General features: G+C 46.0%; 1 protein-coding gene and 1 long non-coding RNA gene across 2 annotated transcripts in view; one reads left to right on the plus strand and one right to left on the minus strand.

The window, feature by feature from the left end:
• The window catches only part of LOC140904938 (uncharacterized), a 53,001-nt gene that overhangs the window by 2,288 nt on the left and 32,601 nt on the right, over nt 1-18,112 (plus strand). The gene's annotated exons all lie outside the window — the stretch shown is intronic.
• Nucleotides 11,146-16,767, minus strand: APOLD1 (apolipoprotein L domain containing 1). Its single transcript, XM_073327324.1, has 2 exons — nt 16,666-16,767; nt 11,146-13,867 (listed from the first exon to the last, which is right to left on the minus strand). The coding sequence occupies exon 2, from the start codon at nt 13,861-13,863 to the stop codon at nt 13,123-13,125; it is 741 nt and encodes a 246-aa protein (XP_073183425.1). The 5' UTR covers nt 13,864-13,867; nt 16,666-16,767; the 3' UTR covers nt 11,146-13,122.

Here is an 18,112-nt window from a genome sequence, read left to right on the forward strand (position 1 = left end):
CTTTCCCGGAGAAGAATAGAAAACAATATCATTTTACATATTATTTCCTTTGCAGTAGCTTCATGTCATATGATAATGCAAGAGGGAGATAAGCAAAATGGCTTTTGTCTAGTTAATGCAGGCTCAATGCTTTCTCCAGTTAGTTCTTCAAATAACATTGGTAAAACTGCTAGAGATTCTCTCTGTCCCCTCTTAGGGTATGTCTACACTACGAAATTAGGTCGAATTTATAGAAGTCGGTTTTTTAGAAATCGTTTTTATATATTCAAGTGTGTGTCCCCCCACAGAAAATGATCTAAGTGCATTAACTTGGCGGAGTGCTTCCACAGTACCGAGGCAAGCGTCGACTTCCGGAGTGTTGCACTGTGGGTAGCTATCCTACCGTCCCCGCAGTCTCCGCTGCCCATTGGAATTCTGGGTTGAGATCCCAATGCCTGATGGGGCTAAAACATTGTCACGGGTGGTTCTGGGTACATATCGTCAGGCCCCCGTTCCCTCCCTCCCTCTGTGAAAGCAGCAGCAGACAATCGTTTTGCGCCTTTTTTCTTGAGTTACCTGTGCAGACGCCATACCGCAGCAAGCATGGAGCCCGCTCAGGGAACCGTCACCGTATGTCTCCTGGGTGCTGGCAGATGTGGAACTGCATTGCTACACAGCAGCAGCAACCCCTTGCCTTGTGGCAGTAGACGGTGCAATAGGACTGGTAGCCGTCATCGTCATGTCCGAGGTGCTCCTGGCCACGTTGGCCAGGAGCGCCTGGGCAGACATGGGTGCAGGGACTAAATCTGGAGTGACTTGACCAGGTCATTCTCTTTAGTCCTGCAGTCAGTCCTATTGAACCATCTTATGGTGAGCAGGCAGGCGATACGGATTGCTAGCAGTACTATTGTACCATCTTCTGCCGGGCAGGCAAGAGATGAGGATGGCTTGCAGTCCTTCTGTACTGTCTGCTGCCAGCCAAAGATGTAAAAGATAGATGGAGTGGATGGATCAAAACAGGAAATAGACCAGATTTGTTTTGTACTCATTTGCCTCCCCAGCCCCCCCGTCTAGGGGACTCATTCCTCTAGGTCACACTGCAGTCACTCACAGAGAAGGTGCAGCGAGGCAAATCTAGCCATGCATCAATCAGAGGCCAGACCAACCTGCTTGTTCCAGTAAGAACAATTACTTAGGTGCACCATTTCTTATTGGAACCCTCCGTGAAGTCCTGCCTGAAATACTCCTTGATGTAAAGCCACCCCCTTTGTTGATTTTAATTCCCTGTAAGCCAACTCCGTAAACCATGTCGTCAGTCGCCCCTCCCTCCGTCAGAGCAACAGCAGACAATCGTTCCGCGCCTTTTTTCTGTGCGGACGCCATACCAAGGCAAGCATGGAGGCTGCTCAGCTCACTTTGGCAATTAGGAGCACATTAAACACCACACGCATTATCCAGCAGTATATGCAGCACCAGAACCTGGCAAAGCGATACCGGGCGAGGAGGCGAAGTCAGCGCGGTCACGTGAGTGATCAGGACATGGACACAGATTTCTCTGAAAGCATGGGCCCTGTCAATGCATGCATCATGGTGCTAATGGGTCAGGTTCATGCTGTGGAACGCCGATTCTGGGCTCGGGAAACAAGCACAGACTGCTGGGACCGCATAGTGTCTGGGACGATTCCCAGTGGCTGCGAAACTTTCGCATGCGTAAGGGCACTTTCATGGAACTTTGTGACTTGCTTTCTCCTGCCCTGAAGCGCATGAATACCAAGATGAGAGCAGCCCTCACAGTTGAGAAGTGAGTGGCAATAGCCCTGTGGAAGCTTGCAACGCCAGACAGCTACCGGTCAATTGGGAATCAATTTGGAGTGGGCAAATCTACTGTGGGGGCTCCTGTGATGCAAGTAGCCCACGCAATCAAAGATCTGCTGATATCAAGGGTAGTGACCCTGGGAAATGTGCAGGTCATAGTGGATGGCTTTGCTGCAATGGGATTCCCTAACTGTGGTGGGGCCATAGACGGAACCCATATCCCTATCTTGGCAGCAGAGCACCAAGGCAGCGAGTACATAAACCGCAAGGGGTACTTTTCAGTAGTGCTGCAAGCTCTGGTGGATCACAAGGGATGTTTCACCAACATCAAAGTGGGATGGCCAGGAAAGATACATGATGCTCGCATCTTCAGGAACTCTGGTCTGTTTCAAAAGCTGCAGGAAGGGTCTTTATTCTCAGACCAGAAAATAACTGTTGGGGATGTTGAAATGCCTATAGTTATCCTTGGGGACCCAGCCTACCCCTTAGTGCCCTGGCTCATGAAGCCGTACACAGGCAGCCTGGACAATAGTCAGGAGCTGATCAACTACAGGCTGAGCAAGTGCAGAATGGTGGTAGAATGTGCATTTGGACGTTTAAAGGCGCGCTGGCTCAGTTTACGGATTCGCTTAGACCTCAGCGAAACCAATATTCCCGCTGTTATTACTGCTTGCTGTGTGCTTCACAATATCTGTGAGAGTAAGGGGGAGACGTTTATGGCGGGGTGGGAGGTTGAGGCAAATCTCCTGGCTGCTGGTTACGCGCAGCCAGACACCAGGGCGGTTAGAAGAGCACCGGAGGGCGTGGTGCGCATCAGAGAAGCTTTGAAAACCAGTTTCATGACTGGCCAGGCTACGGTGTGAAAGTTCTTTGTTTCTCCTTGATGAAACCCCGCCGCCCCTTGGTTCACTCTGCTTCCCTGTAAGCTAATCACCCTCCCCTCCTCCCTTCGATCACCGCTTGCAGAGGCAATAAAGTCATTGTTGCTTCACATTCATGCATTCTTTATTCATTCATCACACAAATAGGGGGATGACTACCAAGGTAGCCCAGGAGGGGTGGTGGAGGAGGGAAGGAAAATGCCACACAGCACTTTAAAAGTTTACAACTTGAAAATTTATTGAATGCCAGCCTTCTGGTTTTTGGGCAATCCTCTGTGGTGGAGTGGCTGGTTGGCCGGAGGCTCCCCCACCGCGTTCTTGGGCGTCTGGGTGTGGAGGCTATGGAACTTGGGGAGGAGGGCGGTTGGTTACAGAGGGGCTGCAGTGGCAGTCTGTGCTCCAGCTGCCTTTGCTGCAGCTCAACCATACACTGGAGCATATTGGTTTGATCCTCCAGCAGCCTCAGCATTGAATCCTGCCTCTTCTCATCACGCTGCCACCACATTTGAGCTTCAGCCCTGTCTTCAGCCTGCCACTTACTCTCTTCAGCCCGCCACCTCTCCTCCCGGTCATTTTGTGCTTTCCTGCACTCTGACATTATTTGCCCCCACACATTCGTCTGTGCTCTGTCAGTGTGGGAGGACAGCATGAGTTCAGAGAACATTTCATCACGAGTGCAGTTTTTTTTCTTTCTAATCTTCACTAGCCTCTGGGAAGGAGAAGATCCTGTGATCATTGAAACACATGCAGCTGGTGGAGAAAAAAAAAAGGGACAGCGGTATTTAAAAAGACACATTTTATAATACAATGGTTACACTCTTTCCGGGTAAACCTTGCTGTTAACATTACATACATAGCACATGTGCTTTCGTTACAAGGTCGCATTTTGCCTCCCCCCACCGCGTGGCTACCCCCTCAACCCTCCCCCCTCCCCGTGACTAAGAGCAGGGAACATTTCTGTTCAGCCACAGGCAAACAGCCCAGCAGGAACGGGCACCTCTGAGTGTCCCTGAAGAAAAGCAGCCTATTTCAACCAGGTGACCATGTCCGATATCTCACTCTCCTAAGGATAACACAGAGAGTTAAAGAATGGATGTTGTTTGAACTCCAGCAAACATACACTGCAATGCTTTGTTGTACAATGATTCCGGAGTACGTGCTACTGGCCTGGAGTGGTAAAGTGTCCTACCATGGAGGACGCAATAATGCTGCCCTCCTCAGAAACCTTTTGCAAAGGCTTTGGGAGTACATCCAGGAGAGCTGCGAATGCTAGAGCAAATAAATCCTTTCACATGCTTGCTTCTAAACCATGTAAAGTATTTTAAAAGGTACACTCACCGGTGGTCCCTTTTCCGCCTGCCGGGTCCAGGAGGCAGCCTTGGGTGGGTTCGGGGGGTACTGGCTCCAGGCTCAGGGTGAGAAACAGTTCCTGGCTGTCGGAAAAACTGGTTTCTCCGTTTGCTTGCTGTGAGCTATCTACAACCTCCTCCTCATCATCATCTTCTTCGTCCCTAAACCCTGCTTCCGTGTTGTCTCCATCTCCATTGAAGGAGTCAAACAACACGGCTGGGGTAATGGTGGCTGAACCCCCTAAAGTGGCATGCAGCTCATCATAGTAGCGGCATGTTTGGGGCTCTGACCCAGAGCGGCCATTTGCCTCTCTGGTTTTCTGGTAAGCTTGCCTCAGCTCCTTAAGTTTCACGCAGCACTGCTTTGGGTCCCTGTTATGGCCTCTGTCCTTTATGCCCTGGGAGATTTTGACAAAGGTTTTGGCAATTCGAAAACAGGAACGGAGTTCTAATAGCACGGATTCCTCTCCCCATTCAGCGATCAGATCCCATACCTCCCGTTCAGTCCAGGCTGGAGCTCTTTTGCGATTCTGGGACTCCATCATGGTCACCTCTGCTGATGAACTCTGCATGGTCACCTGCAGCTTGCCACGCTGGCCAAACAGGAAATGAGATGCAAAAGTTTGCGTTTTTTTTCCTGTCTACCTGGCCAGTGCATCTGAGTTGAGAGTGCTGTCCAGAGTGGTCACAATGGAGCACTCTGGGATAGCTCCCGGAGGCCAATACCGTCGAATTTTGTCCACAGTACCCCAAATTCGACCTGGCAAGGCCAATTTCAGCGCTAATCCACTAGTCAGGGGTGGAGTAAGGTAATCGATTTTAAGCGCCCTTTAAGTCGAAATAAAGGGCTTCATCATGTGGACGGGTGCAGGTTTACATCCATTTAACGCTGCTAAATTTGACCTAAAGTCCTAGTGTAGACCAGGGCTTAAAGATCCAAGACATGCAGGTTGGAGGCCTGGGATCAATTTTCTAGGATGTCAAGCTTGTGATGTAAAACCAAGTTTCTAAATCAGAGTACCCGATAAAACCTTGAGCTCTTACTGTCAAATTTAATTAGAACTTTATTTAACAATATCAGATTGCATATTTTCTGTATTTTCAAAGTTTTGAATCTTATGAAGTATGGTCTAATTTTTAATGAATTGGTGAGGAGTATTTTTTCCTTTCCAGATGTAGTGGAACCCAAATCTACAGAAAGGCTGGACAGGATGGGGCCTTACAGTATTTGCATGTGCATTTTGAGCCCTTTGAATTGGGTTTTCATAGAAACTGTTACTCAACATTAAGTATGGTGTGGCTGTGACATAGCACTGTAATACATTATTCAGGTTTAGAATTCTGTTGCCTTAGCTTCTTGGTTGACTTGTGATTTTTGGACCTGTAATGTGAAAAGAAGCAAAAGAACCTGAAAAAGAAAATCAGATAAGACAGTCACTATCTATTTATAGCTCTATAAATAATGAAATAATCACAAAAGAGAAAAACTTTTCCCCAAAAGCTAATGCTTTGGAAGCTTGATCTCTATATGTGGGAATGAAGAGGCTGCATTCATAGCAAACTACATTATTTAATTACTATGATGGTTCTCAGGATACCCAGGACTGTGAGTCACCTTGTTACCCTCCTGCCTCCAGCAAGTAGGAGAAGTGCTGGTGCTTAACTAGGTGTCAGCTGCTTCCTGACACCACCAGCCTGTTAGCAACCCAAACCCCTTATTTTACCTTGCAATTTAACAAGAGATGCCCCCAGTCCTGAGCCCCTTTGAAGCCTTTCCCCTGTTGTATCCAGCCCCTTATCCACTGATCACACACACAAATACCATGTCTTCTGCCCCCCAAAGGGGACCATGCACACACCAGCTTGTATGTTTCAACTCAGGGTCAGCTCCTTGCTTAATATCACAGCACTAAGATATATTTATAGAATCATAACTGGAAGGGACCTTGATAGGTCATCTATTCCAGTCCCCTACACTGAGGCAGGACTAAGTATTATCTAGATCATCCCTGATAACTGTAAGTTTAACCTGTTCTTAAAAACCTCCAATGATGTAGATTCTACAACCTTCCTAGATAATTGGTTCCAGGGCTTAACTACCCTGACAGGAAGTTTTTCCTAACGTCTAACCTAAATCTCCCTTTTGCAATGTAAGCCCATTACTTCTTGTCCTGCCCTCAGTGGTTAAGGAGAACAATTTGTCCACTCCTCTTATAACAATGTTTTATGTACCTGAAGACTATTGTTATGTCTCCCCTCAATCTTCTCTTCTCCAAACTAAACAAACCCAGTTTTTTCAATCTTTTCTTCTAGGTCATGTTTTCTAGACTTTTAATTATTTTAGTTACCCTCCTCTGGACTTTCTCCAATTTGTCCACATCTTTCCCAAAGTATTATGCCCAGAACTGGACACAATACTGTTGAGGCCTTATTAGCATTGAGTGGAGTGGGAGAATTACTTCTCCTGTCTTGCTTACAACACTCCTGCTAGTACATCCCAGAATGTTTGATTCCTTTGCAACAGTGTTACACTGTTGACTCATTTATTTTGTGATCCACTAAAACCCTCAGATCCTTTTCTGAAGTACTCCTTCCTAGGCAGTCATTTCCCATTTTGTATTTGTGCAATTGATTATTCCTTTCTGAGTTATAATGAAAACAATAATAAGTTGATTATCAAAGATTCAAGAGATAATGAATAAGGATCATGGAAACAAAAGGCTACACATAAAACCATAACATGCTTTTTGATACTAAACTTAACAGGCTAACCTTCTAGCTAAAGACCTCTTTTCTCTCCCAAAGTCTTTCTACAGCATTTCTAACTCAGGCCGGTTGAGTTTGCACCATGCCCATTTATTTCCTAAGTGCAGGATAAGATGACGTCTTCTTTGCCTTCTACTTCTATCTCCAAAAGTCATTGTCTGTACTCAGAGACAGTATAACTCCCTGGGGTTTGTTTTTCCTGTGTGTTGCTGCCCTGTTGATTTCATATCTCTCTGTTGACTTTGTATGTAAATGATGCCCACTGTTTTACCTTACAAAGCTTAATTTACACCTCAACAAACACAGGTGAATAAACATCATTTGTTTGACAAAAAACCTGTTTGTCAAGTCTGCCTTAATACAGACTTTAAAACATGTTTTCATCATATAAACATAACTCCTTATACAGTGTATGTACATACATTTCACAATGCTGTTAATAACTGATGTGGCTCCAGCTTTCATTTAAGACCTCCCATGACATTCTTTGGTGAACCAGAATATAAATACCATAATCAGGACAGTCCAGTAAACCTCCTTGCCAATTAGCATTAAGAGTTTCTTGGGTCAAGATTGCATAAAAAAATTCAAATTTCTCAAAGAGAACAAAAATGTCTATAACAGCAGATCTCCCAGGCCAGGCTGTGGAGCACTGATGTTCAGCTGAGTGGTATCTCGTGGTCTGCAGAAAACTGGCTGCCTTTGTGGAGATACCTCTTTTCCTTGTTTCCATGTGTTAAATCACACAAAGAGAGCTAAACTTTAGAGCTGGTTGAAATCTTTTGTTTCTGTGGAAAATTTTAAAAATAAATTAAAAAAACCCCCAAATTTTCCATTCCCAGAAATTTTTCCCCCCAGAAATTTGAAAACCAAAATATTCAAGTTGGAAATCTTGCTGCCTCATGGGAGATGTAGTTCAGGTGTCTCAAGCTCCCATTCTCTTCTGTTGGCTGGACTTCCTGATCAGATGACATCTCCCATGATGCACCCTGGTCTCCACTCTCTGAGAGGTGTGGTGGGTTTCCATGGGAATCCCTGGCCGTGATCCATGATGAGACATGTTCCAGCTGGAGAGCCCGCCTCAGAGGAGAATGGGTATATGAAGGAACTGAACTACAACTGCCATAAAGCACCATGGCAGCATTTCTCAATCAAAATATTTCAGGTTTGGGGTGAAATATTTTTCTTTTGGAGTGTTGAATTTTTCAATGAAAAATCAACTTTTTTCAGCAGAAAATGGACACTTTTTGAAATAATTTTTGTTTAATCAGACTCTCATTTTTCTGTCAAAAAACAGATGATTGTTTTCAGCCAACCCTGCTAAGATTACCTTATAGTCTGTCCAATATTGTTTTTCAAAATAAACCATTTTTGATGTGCCAAAGAGATGATAACAGCTGGGAGATGGGTCCATGCAATTATGAATGAGAAGGGAGCTGCTCAATACAACAACCTTTCTATTAAGTTGTGCTCCATACTATGCAAAAGATTGAGAATCCACTGATTTTTACTATCGATTTCAGTCTGCAGTGTTCTTATAAACACCTCCTGGTGACATAAGAAGGATTGAAGCTAATGCGGCTGTCTGTTAGATTGAAATTATTTTTAAAGGTTCAGCCATATGACCTCTGGTTATGTGAGGTCACATAGGGGTAGTGGAAGAGGAGATGGATTTGTGGTAGCAGGAGCCTGGACAGATATCAGTTGTGTCTACTTCCACAGCCCCATGTGTGTAATGCACATGCACACATGCAAAAGTGCACAGCCAACTTAGGCGTGCTGAATATCATTCACCTGACTTAGAAGAAAGGATGCTAAACTATCACAGAATTTGTGTTAGAGTAGTACAGTGATTCTGATTTCAGTGGGACTCGTGAGTGTATTTCTGATGAGCATTCTCTCAATCTGTTTGGAAAACCTGGGTGGGTGGCACAGAGGAAATGGTGACATAACTGAACATCTGTCAATGGATTCCAAATGTGCTGTTTCCTGTACTCCTAGAACAATGAGGAAAGTGAGGGGAAATCCAAATAAACTTTGTGTGACAGGGAAAGGAGAGGAAGCCTGAAACAATATCCAGGACACCATCGAGAATGGAACTACCACTTCCTACAGTGTTCAGGGGCAAAAAATACTGGAGGGGGCTCTAGACTAGACTCTTCAAAAGTTGGCCAGCAGCCACATCACCTTAGGTTGTGATCTTATCATATGTTAGAACTAAGTCATGTTAGGCCTGTCAGTACTTAGATGGGATGACCTCGAAGGAAAAGCTACGGTGGTGCAGGAAACGGAGTTGGTGATATAATAGGAAGTCACTCTTCCCTCTGATTGAGTGAACTCACTGCCCTTATGGGGCCTTCTGCTGCTGCAGGTGTTATCTTTTGGAAGAGATGTGAAACCAAGGACCTGATCACTAGTGACTATTAAGGGTGTCCCTGGAGTAGGAATGTTAGGTCTGGTGTCTTGGCCAAAGTCCAGGTTGTGTAATTCTAGTTTGCCTGAAAATGAGGGGACAGATCACTTGATGATTACCTGTTTTGTTCATTCCCTCTGGGGCACCTGGCATTGGCCACTGTCGGAAGACAAGATACTGGGCTAGATGGACCTTTGATCTGACCCAGTATGGCTATTCTTACACTCTAAGATTTCTTTTGATAAAAGTCTTACTTCCTGTCCTAACATGTTGGATAGAGTTGATGTGTAGTTAAACATGTGCAACTTTCCATGTTTATGGGTACTGTAAGTAAAACTTTTTGTAAAGCACTTTGTGATTACTGAGGGTGAAAGGGGTTAAACTAAATGTAAAAATATTAGTATTTAGTATTAGATATTGGGTATGAGTTTGAGACCTTCTGAGGAGACCACAGTCCTATGAGTCTGAATGTGCACACCGTGACTGGAAGAAACCAAATCCAAAAGTCAATGGACATTTTGCCTGAGTAAAGATTGAATTAAGACAGAAGTTTCTGCCTGCCTGGCTGAACATGGAAGTGAACCCTTTGACTGGATCTCAGCTTCTAGGCAGCTGATTGAAACTATGTTCCTGGGAAATTGGGAAAGGGGAGGGGAGGGCAGGAAAAAAAGCAATTTATCTGTATTATTATTGCCACCCAAATAATGAAATGAGTTGGAAAACAGAGTCAGCCTTTCAATGATTTATTTACCATGAAACAAACACCAGCCATGATTAAGGGTATGTTTTAGTCATGGGTATTTTTAGGAAAAGTCATGGACAGGTCATGGGCAGTAAACAAAAATTCACGGCCGTGACCTGTCCATGACTTGTACTATATACCCCGACTAAATCTTGGGAGTGCCGAGGGTGCTCGTGTGGGTGTGTGGGTGCTTGGGGGGAGCGAACCAGGGGTGCTGTGGGTGACTGGGGGCCCTGCAGGTGTTGGGGGGGCAGTCCGGGGGGCTCAGCAAGTGCTGGGGGAGTGGTCTGGGGGTCATCATGGGTGTTGGGGTGGGGGAGGAGTTGGCAGGGCTGGCAGGCTCCCTACCCACATGTCCCTCCCTAAGCTCGTAGCTCCGTGCGCTGCCAGCTCCGCAGTTCCCATTGGCTGGGAACCAATGGGAGCTGTGGGGGTGGTGCCTGCGGGAGGAGGCAGCGCTTGGAGCTAGGAGCTGAGGGAGGAACATGTGGACAAGGTAAGCGCCGTCCAGAGCCTTCACCTCTTCCCGCGCCCCAACTCACAGCCCTGAACCCTCTCCCATACCCAAACTCCTCCTTTTGCTGTTTGGGTGGCGGGGGACGGTGGCCTAAGACTGCCCCGGCAGTGGCAGGTGTGACTGGTCCAGGGGTTGCCTGAGCTGCTTGGGCAGCCCTGGAGCCAGCACACTGGCCGCTGCAGAAGTCATGGAGGTCATGGAAAGTCACGGAATCCATGACTTCCACGACCTCTGTGACAAACTTGCAGCCTTGCTCATGATGAATATTGAAAAGAAAGGGAGAAGCTGTGACCAGTCTGGCTGGTCTCTTCTAGCTGATCTTCCTGTGCTCTCTGGTCTGAATTGTAGGTTGCTGTGTGTCTAGGGCTGGCCTTAGCTGGCCAGGAGTTAGTTGTGGGGTATTGCTTTGCTTGAGCAATGTTAGAGATCACACAATACATCTGCACTCACACCGAGATAAAACACTTTCGCTCACATGCAATCCACAGGGCCATTTTCATGTGGTCAGAGACATGCGCAAACAGCACTCACGTAGGTAGATGGGTACTCACACAAGTGGAGGTGTGCACACACTTGTACACCCATTACTTACATGGTATGGATATGCTGGACTGATGGTTGAGATCACATACACACACAATACACCCACCCTTCACACCTCCCACCCCAAATATACACAACACTTCTAGTACTGGGTCTTTATTTAATGTCTGGTAGCCAGAAAGGCAGCAGGCACCCAACACTGGGGTATGGATGTGGTAGAATATCAGAGATCACACACATACAGAAATACATATACACTGACACAAAATAGCTTCATATTCATTTCATTGAATCAGCGTCGCATCGGAGTCATTACTCGTGTGTGGTGATCATTCTCGGATGTGAGATGCTCTCAGTGACTGCTGCTTTTGTTTTCTTAAAGTACATAAAATCACATGTTCCAAGAACGTGGGAGGGGCAGAAAACAAGGACAAAAATTCAAACTTTGCTACTCTGGCTTGTCTCTCTCTCTCCCCCCCCCAAGAGTTTCCTCAGTGCTTCATACATTTAAATCCTCCTCTTTAGGTCATTTTTTCATCCCTGCACTATGATTCTGAAGTTGCTTCTGTTTAGCTAGTTCTGCATGTGGGACTGAAAATGTACCTAGACCTAAGCCTTTTTCCTACTAATCTAAAGCTAGCTTCCAAGTCCTCTCTCCTACACCTATCTTAGGTACTTATATGGCCCCCACCACCTCAATGTGTAAGCAGTTCACAATATGTAAAGTATTGAGTGCACCATACCCCGGGGGAGGGGGTCGTGGTGGTAAGGAAGTGCTATTATTCCCATTTTACAGATGGGGAATGGAGGCACAGAGGGGCCAAGTGACTTGCCCAGAGTCACACAAGAACTCTGGGGCAGAGCAGGGTCTCTTCTAAGTGCTAGGCTAGTGCCCTAATCCCTGGACCACCCATCTCTTCTACATCACTCTCTGTCATGAATACCGATATACATCCCAACCGCAGACTCCTCCACAGCACTCGCTAACAGTGTATTGCTGTCTCATGAGACCTGCCACCTTCACACTGATATCCCAAGACGCCTAACTATTTACATCTCTACCTATCAAATCCTGTTCCACATCTCACAACTGGAACCTCCTTTTTGCCTGAGGAACTGTCACTGTCCTCTACATATTTCAAGAGGCGAGTCCTCCTCTTAGGGAATTTGCCCCCCCCCTCCACTTTTTCCCCCTCCCATTCCGAGAGCTGTACTTGGTTTCCTGCAATCTACATGTTTTGTACCTATTTGAATTCAGACAATTATCTCCCTTTTTGATAGGGTGTTGCACTGGCTGGTGAGTGAATAGGAGACTTTCCATCAGACTCTAGCACTGACTTGCTTTGCCCTGTGGAATGCTTCCCTCTGGGTTGGAAGCCATTATTTTTAACATCTTCTTAAACATTTTTTCTTTTTTTAAATACAATTCTAAAAGCTTAAAATAACTCTATACAAATAAATAGGAAAAAATGTATCACAATTTCCACTTTGTCCCACAGCACATGGCAAGGAAAATATTTCTCTACACGGGATAGAATACTTTTTGGTGCATAGCTCCTACTGAGATATTGTGTGTGCTGTACCGCCATCTAGTGGATATAGTTTGTCACATCTCTGGCCACTTAAGTAGGAAATTTGTGGGTGCTAGATATTAGAATAGATCTCACTCCCTTTACCTCTATGAGAAGAAGAATTCACAGGTTATTTACAACCAGGGAGCAAGACCAGGCAAGGAGTCTTTGGATCTAACTCCAGACCCATTCCTCTCTGACATCAGGGAGCGGCACCAGATAGGAGCCAAGGAAATTTGGGCAGATTAACCTTTAATCCAGCATTTACCCAGCTGGTCTTCCACTAAATGTAGGCTCTGGAGTCGTTCCTGTCATTTATCCTACAGGCTAGATCTCCATCATGACCTCAGATTTTAGTTCAGTGCTGCAGGGAGGTAAAAGCATAAACTCCCTTTTAGGGACATGCTTGCTGTCATATTTAAATCAGAACCTTGTAACTTGTTCCCAGCTGTGGGGATGGGTGCCACAAATGCTTGTAAAAATAACAACAGTAATAAAAATAGTGAATAATGCAGCATCTCTAATAACACTCTTAGTTTGGCTGTTTCAGCTGGATGTTCCCTGAGGTTTGACAGTGATCCTGGCACTTGAGCTGGGATTTCTTGTGTTGGAGGAAAGTTCTACTCTGGATTCTAAGAGTTCACAAACTTCGTCCATTGCTCTGATGCAGGACTCAAGGTTTTCAGCCAGTTTCTGGATTTTTGCCTTTAGCACAGCTTGGCTCACCTTTGTGACCTCCCTCGTGTACTCTGGCACAAGAAAGTTGCGCGAACCGTAGAATACCATGAAGCAGAGGGAATTGTACAGCGAGATGGAAGCGTTTTTCTCTGACTGGAGCAAGAGGGGGTCCATTGGGCCCTGTCCACGGTGGAGGAATTCTAGGCAGCTCAGGATTTCCCTCATCTGGTTCTGACAGTTCACTGCGATCTCCTGCACCCTTCTCAGTTCCCTGGAGTTAGAGAGTACTAAGGAGAGATCGGAAGTGACATTGACAGCCCCACCGGCAGAGGCTACGCCCAGCCCCACAGCAGAAGCCAGGAGAGATGCTCCTAAAGTGGCAGGGCTCAAGGAGAGCCCCACGATGGCTGTGATTGCTCCTACTGCACTCAGGGAACTCCCGGTGATGTTTGCAATCAGGGATCGCCTGCGCAGCTTGTTGATGTTACGTGCAATCTCGCGAAGCTTCCTGATCTGGCCATGCAGTCTGCTTCTCTGATTCAGCAGCAGCATTTGGAAGTGGCGTGTAGGGTCCAGTGCTGTAGGAAAGGTTATAGCACTTCTCTCCATGGCCCTGTCAGGAAATACAAACAGATGGGCTTTACTCAGCCGGTCAGTCTTAGGAGTGTGTGTTTGAGGATTGGTTCAAGGCCCTGTCTGCTATATCAAGGTAGTGCAGATACCAGGGAGGTGAATCTCAGGCACTTCTTCCTCGATGGAGATCCTATGGGATTTATCCTGGGTCCTTTCTATTTAAAGGTGGCAAATACAGAGACTGATGAGGTGAAGCCTAGAGGGGTAATCCCTAGGACATGGATTCTCAGTGGAGGTCAGGTTCCCCATGGGGAGTTGCAAACATGTTTCAGGAGGGTCCTGCATCCATCATCTTTTTCTTTAAGGTTAGTTGGGAGTCAGATCCTGAAACATTTTTCTATTGTCACTGTATGGAAAATGTTGAGAACCAGGTTTCTAGGGTGAATTTGAATGGGAAGATAGTAGAATAAATGATTAAACAATCAATTTGTAAGCACTTAGAGGATAATAAGGTGATAAGTAATAGCCAACATGGATTTGTCAAGAACAAATCAGGCAAAACCAATTTAATTTCCTACTTTGACAGGATTACTGGCCTAGTGGATGGGGGGAAGCTGTAGACAGGATATATCTTGATTTTAGTAAAGCTTTTGATACAGTCCCACATGACATTCTTCAAATACGTTAAGGACTGTAATAAAGAGGATAGTAAGTGATTATTTTCCAGGTCGCCTGGAGGTAGGACAAGACCTAATGGATTTATTCTGCCGCAAGAGTGATTGAGGGTAGATATTAGGAAAATCTTTCTAATTATAAGGATAGTTAAGTCCTGTAACAGGCTTCCAAGGGAGGTTGTGGAATCCCTATCATTGGAGGTTTTTAAGAACAGGCTGGACAAATACCTTTCAGGGATGGTCTAGGTTTACTTAGTCCTGACTCAGTGTGGGGGGGCTGGACTTGGTGACCTCTTTTCAGGCTGTGAGCCTTGTGTGATCATTACTTCACTACCGGTGCCCTGTACTTAGCTTAAGGGAAAAGTGCAACAATCTAATGATAATGCCTAGCTCTTTATAAAGCACTTTTCATAGTTGCTCTCAAATCGCTTTCAAAAGTATCGTTATCCCCATTTTACGGATAGGTAAACTGAGGCACAGAATGACATGACTTGCCCAAGGTCACACAGCAGCAGAGCTGGGAAGAGAAGCAGATCTCCTGAGTCCCAATGCAGTGGCCACACTGCCTCCCTAGCTAAAGCAGCTTTGCAAAGGAGCTACAAATGTGTGTACACTGCAGCCAGCGGTGTGATTGCAGCATGTGTAGCTATCCCTGAGCTAGCTTTAATCTAGCAATGGTGAGTACCAATAGCGGTGAAGTTGTGGCAGGATGTACTTCAGCACGAGCTGTACAAATCTGCCCAAGATCTGGGGTATTACTTGGGCAGCTAGTCCGTGCTGAAATCCATGCTGCCGCGCCTTCAGTGCTATTGGTACTTGCACTAGCTAGATTAAAGCTTGCTCTGGTATATCTATACGACCTGCAACCACATCTCACATCTACAGTGCAAGAGGTTCTCAGGACAAATTATTTAGTGGCCTCAGAGTGCGGCCCCCGACTCTTGCTGGTGGCCGCTCTCACACTTTCCCCTGAAATACTTAATTAGCGTTAGGAAAAACAAATAAATATGCACATATACACGTCCAAATCATTGTAATTTATTTATTGCTAGCTAGCAAGTCTGCTGTGAAAAGTGGTATTAACAAACATACAAGTATCATTTGTCATAGCAGACTTACTCAGCCCCAAGAAGTCTGGGGACAAATTAAGCCCTGGATGTGGGATCGGGAGAGGCAACAGGGCCCAGGGGCAATGGCGGGGGGGAGTGTTGGCCAGGGGAGGAGGCGGGGGGGAGGGGGGCTGGAGCCTAAAATCCCGTGGCTGGTGCCCAAAGCCTTGTGGCAGGAGCCTGCCTTCCCTGCCACCCCTGGGCTGAAGCCCAAATCCTGAGCCCCACCACCCCTGGGAAAGTGGGGAACTCACCGGCTTCCCAACTCTTGCTAGAAGCCCCAGCAACCAAGGCTGTCCATTGAGGACACCAGGGATGGGGAGGGGGCACTGGTTTCCCCCTCCCCAATCACTGCCCAGGCGGCTGTAGCCACAAGAAGAGCCCCTGGTGGCCACATGGAGGCCACATTTGATAAACACTGGAGATAGACCCTTAGAGGTTGTTTCCTGTCTGATACAATTTCATGTGGAAAGACAGGCAGCCACTAGAGTGCCAGAGGATGAAAGATTTCTGTGGCAGGGATCCTAACCCACCCCAACTCTAGAAGACACAGGTAACCAAATCAACGCATTAACACTATTCTCAACCACCGTTCCTGTCCCCTAAACTGGTACAGATGATAAGCACTGAGCCAAACGTTTGCGCAGAACATAATCTGATATGATGATAATATATAAGAAATCAATTCTGGTAGCCCCTTAATCATTTGTGCGACTGATTTTCTTGCTGAGAAAATGAACATTTTTCTAAAAAGAAAACTGCAGTTGCACAGACACTACTAGTAAAATAATAATTTTAAATATAGCCCCCTCCATTCCAGGCTTCCCTGGGGTCTCTCCCAATTTACAGGGAGAACAGAATCTTCAGCCGTTCTCTCCCTCCCCCAGTTTTCAGAAAAAAGTTCCCTATGTAATTAATTATTTAAATAATAATAATGATTAATATAATTAATAATAGAGATGTGTCTGAAACAGACCAAAAACGTTTCTGGGCAGAATACTGTTTCCTAATCAAGGGTGCTGAAGGGGTCCCAAGGAATAATATTTCCAACTTACCTTTTGTTTCCAGCAAGTCTCACCAAGGACAAATTTTATGCTGTTTCTGGATGAACCCAATTTATAGTTCCCACGAACCAATTGCTGCAGTGGGAATGCTTTGCCTCATAGTGGGAGTCTGCCATTTCCTGCCCCCCTCGTCCAGAAGGATGTGACACACTGGAAAGTGACCTGGAGACAGTGCAGCACACATCATGTTCAGGAAATGATCCCGTCAAATGAACATTGTGTGTTCGCTTTTCCTGAAGTGCAGAAAAAAAAAATCCGACTATTCCTGGCTCTGAATGAGAGCAGTCATCCTCTTAGGGGAATCACTGCCCTTCCTCCCCTTTAAATAGCTAGTGACTTTATCTAGTACTACACCGAATGAGATGAGTGCTAGCCAGTCAGCTTGCTGGATGAGTGAACCCTCATGTGCTTGTAACAAATAAGGAATAAATAAAATACACTTTCAACCAATCAGTTTATTCGCTAAGCCTAGTGTACTTTTAAAAACTGAACTCTGATGGAGATCCTAGTTCCTGACTGGCTGGAGCACACACACAACATGATAGAATCACTGGCCTACACCAGGGAAGCTGTCATCGGTGGCAAGCAATCGGTGTAGCTGCACCAGTGCTGACTCTTGAGTGTAGACAGGATCATGCAGAGGTTTGTAGTGACTGAGCTAATAGAGGTTTATCCCTTGTCCTGACTTTGTTCTGTTTACAGTCCTTACCTGTTGTGTCATATTGAATTGAGGCTGTACATTCCTCAGGGTAGGGACTGTATTTATATTTCCTTTTGTTAGGTGCCTAGCATGGTATTGGACGTTCAAATAATTTGTGACCAGAATGAAGGGTGCATTTGCTGGATAAATTAGTCATAATGAATTAGTCACCCAGCTCTAGTTCTAACACACCCTCTGGCCTGCCTTTAGACAAGCGACGTTGGCAAAGTCCTGGGTGTGCCATATTTTTCCCGGGAAAGTGCATATTCCAGGAGAGGGCCGCCTCAGTGGCATTCTTTGTATTATTGACCATGTCAGTGACCAAACCCCAAGTGTAAGCTGAAAATCTTCTTGTAGTAGCCAGCTATCTACCTATGCACACAGGATGGCCTTTTAGTTAGTTGGCAGGTGGTCTCTCACCAGAAGTGTTATAAATAATCAGAGCTGAGGATATGTTTGTTGGTGTGAAGGTTTGCATGGCACTGAGGATGGGAGGATGGATGTGGCTGAGGAGATGGTGGAGAAGACAGAACAAACATTGAACAGCTACAGGTGACCCCTGCCGATAGTGGTGGTGGGGGGGGGCGGAGTGATGGCAGCGGCTTCAGCAGTGTTACTGAGCATGCTCAGTCCGTGTGAGCATGCTCAGTACAAGCCAAGCAGCAAACCTGCCCCCCCCACCCCCGCGTCTCCTCTGGACTATCACCATTCATACAACAAAGTGCTGTTAAGGACAAG

Source organism: Lepidochelys kempii, chromosome 1 (genome assembly GCF_965140265.1).
Source record: "Lepidochelys kempii isolate rLepKem1 chromosome 1, rLepKem1.hap2, whole genome shotgun sequence".
Lineage (NCBI taxonomy): Eukaryota > Metazoa > Chordata > Testudines > Cheloniidae > Lepidochelys > Lepidochelys kempii.

What these genes read in the sequence shown, in the direction of transcription:
- APOLD1 (XM_073327324.1), bottom strand. Translation starts at nt 13,863, where the DNA reads ATGGAGAGAAGTGCTATAACCTTTCCTACAGCACTGGACCCTACACGC.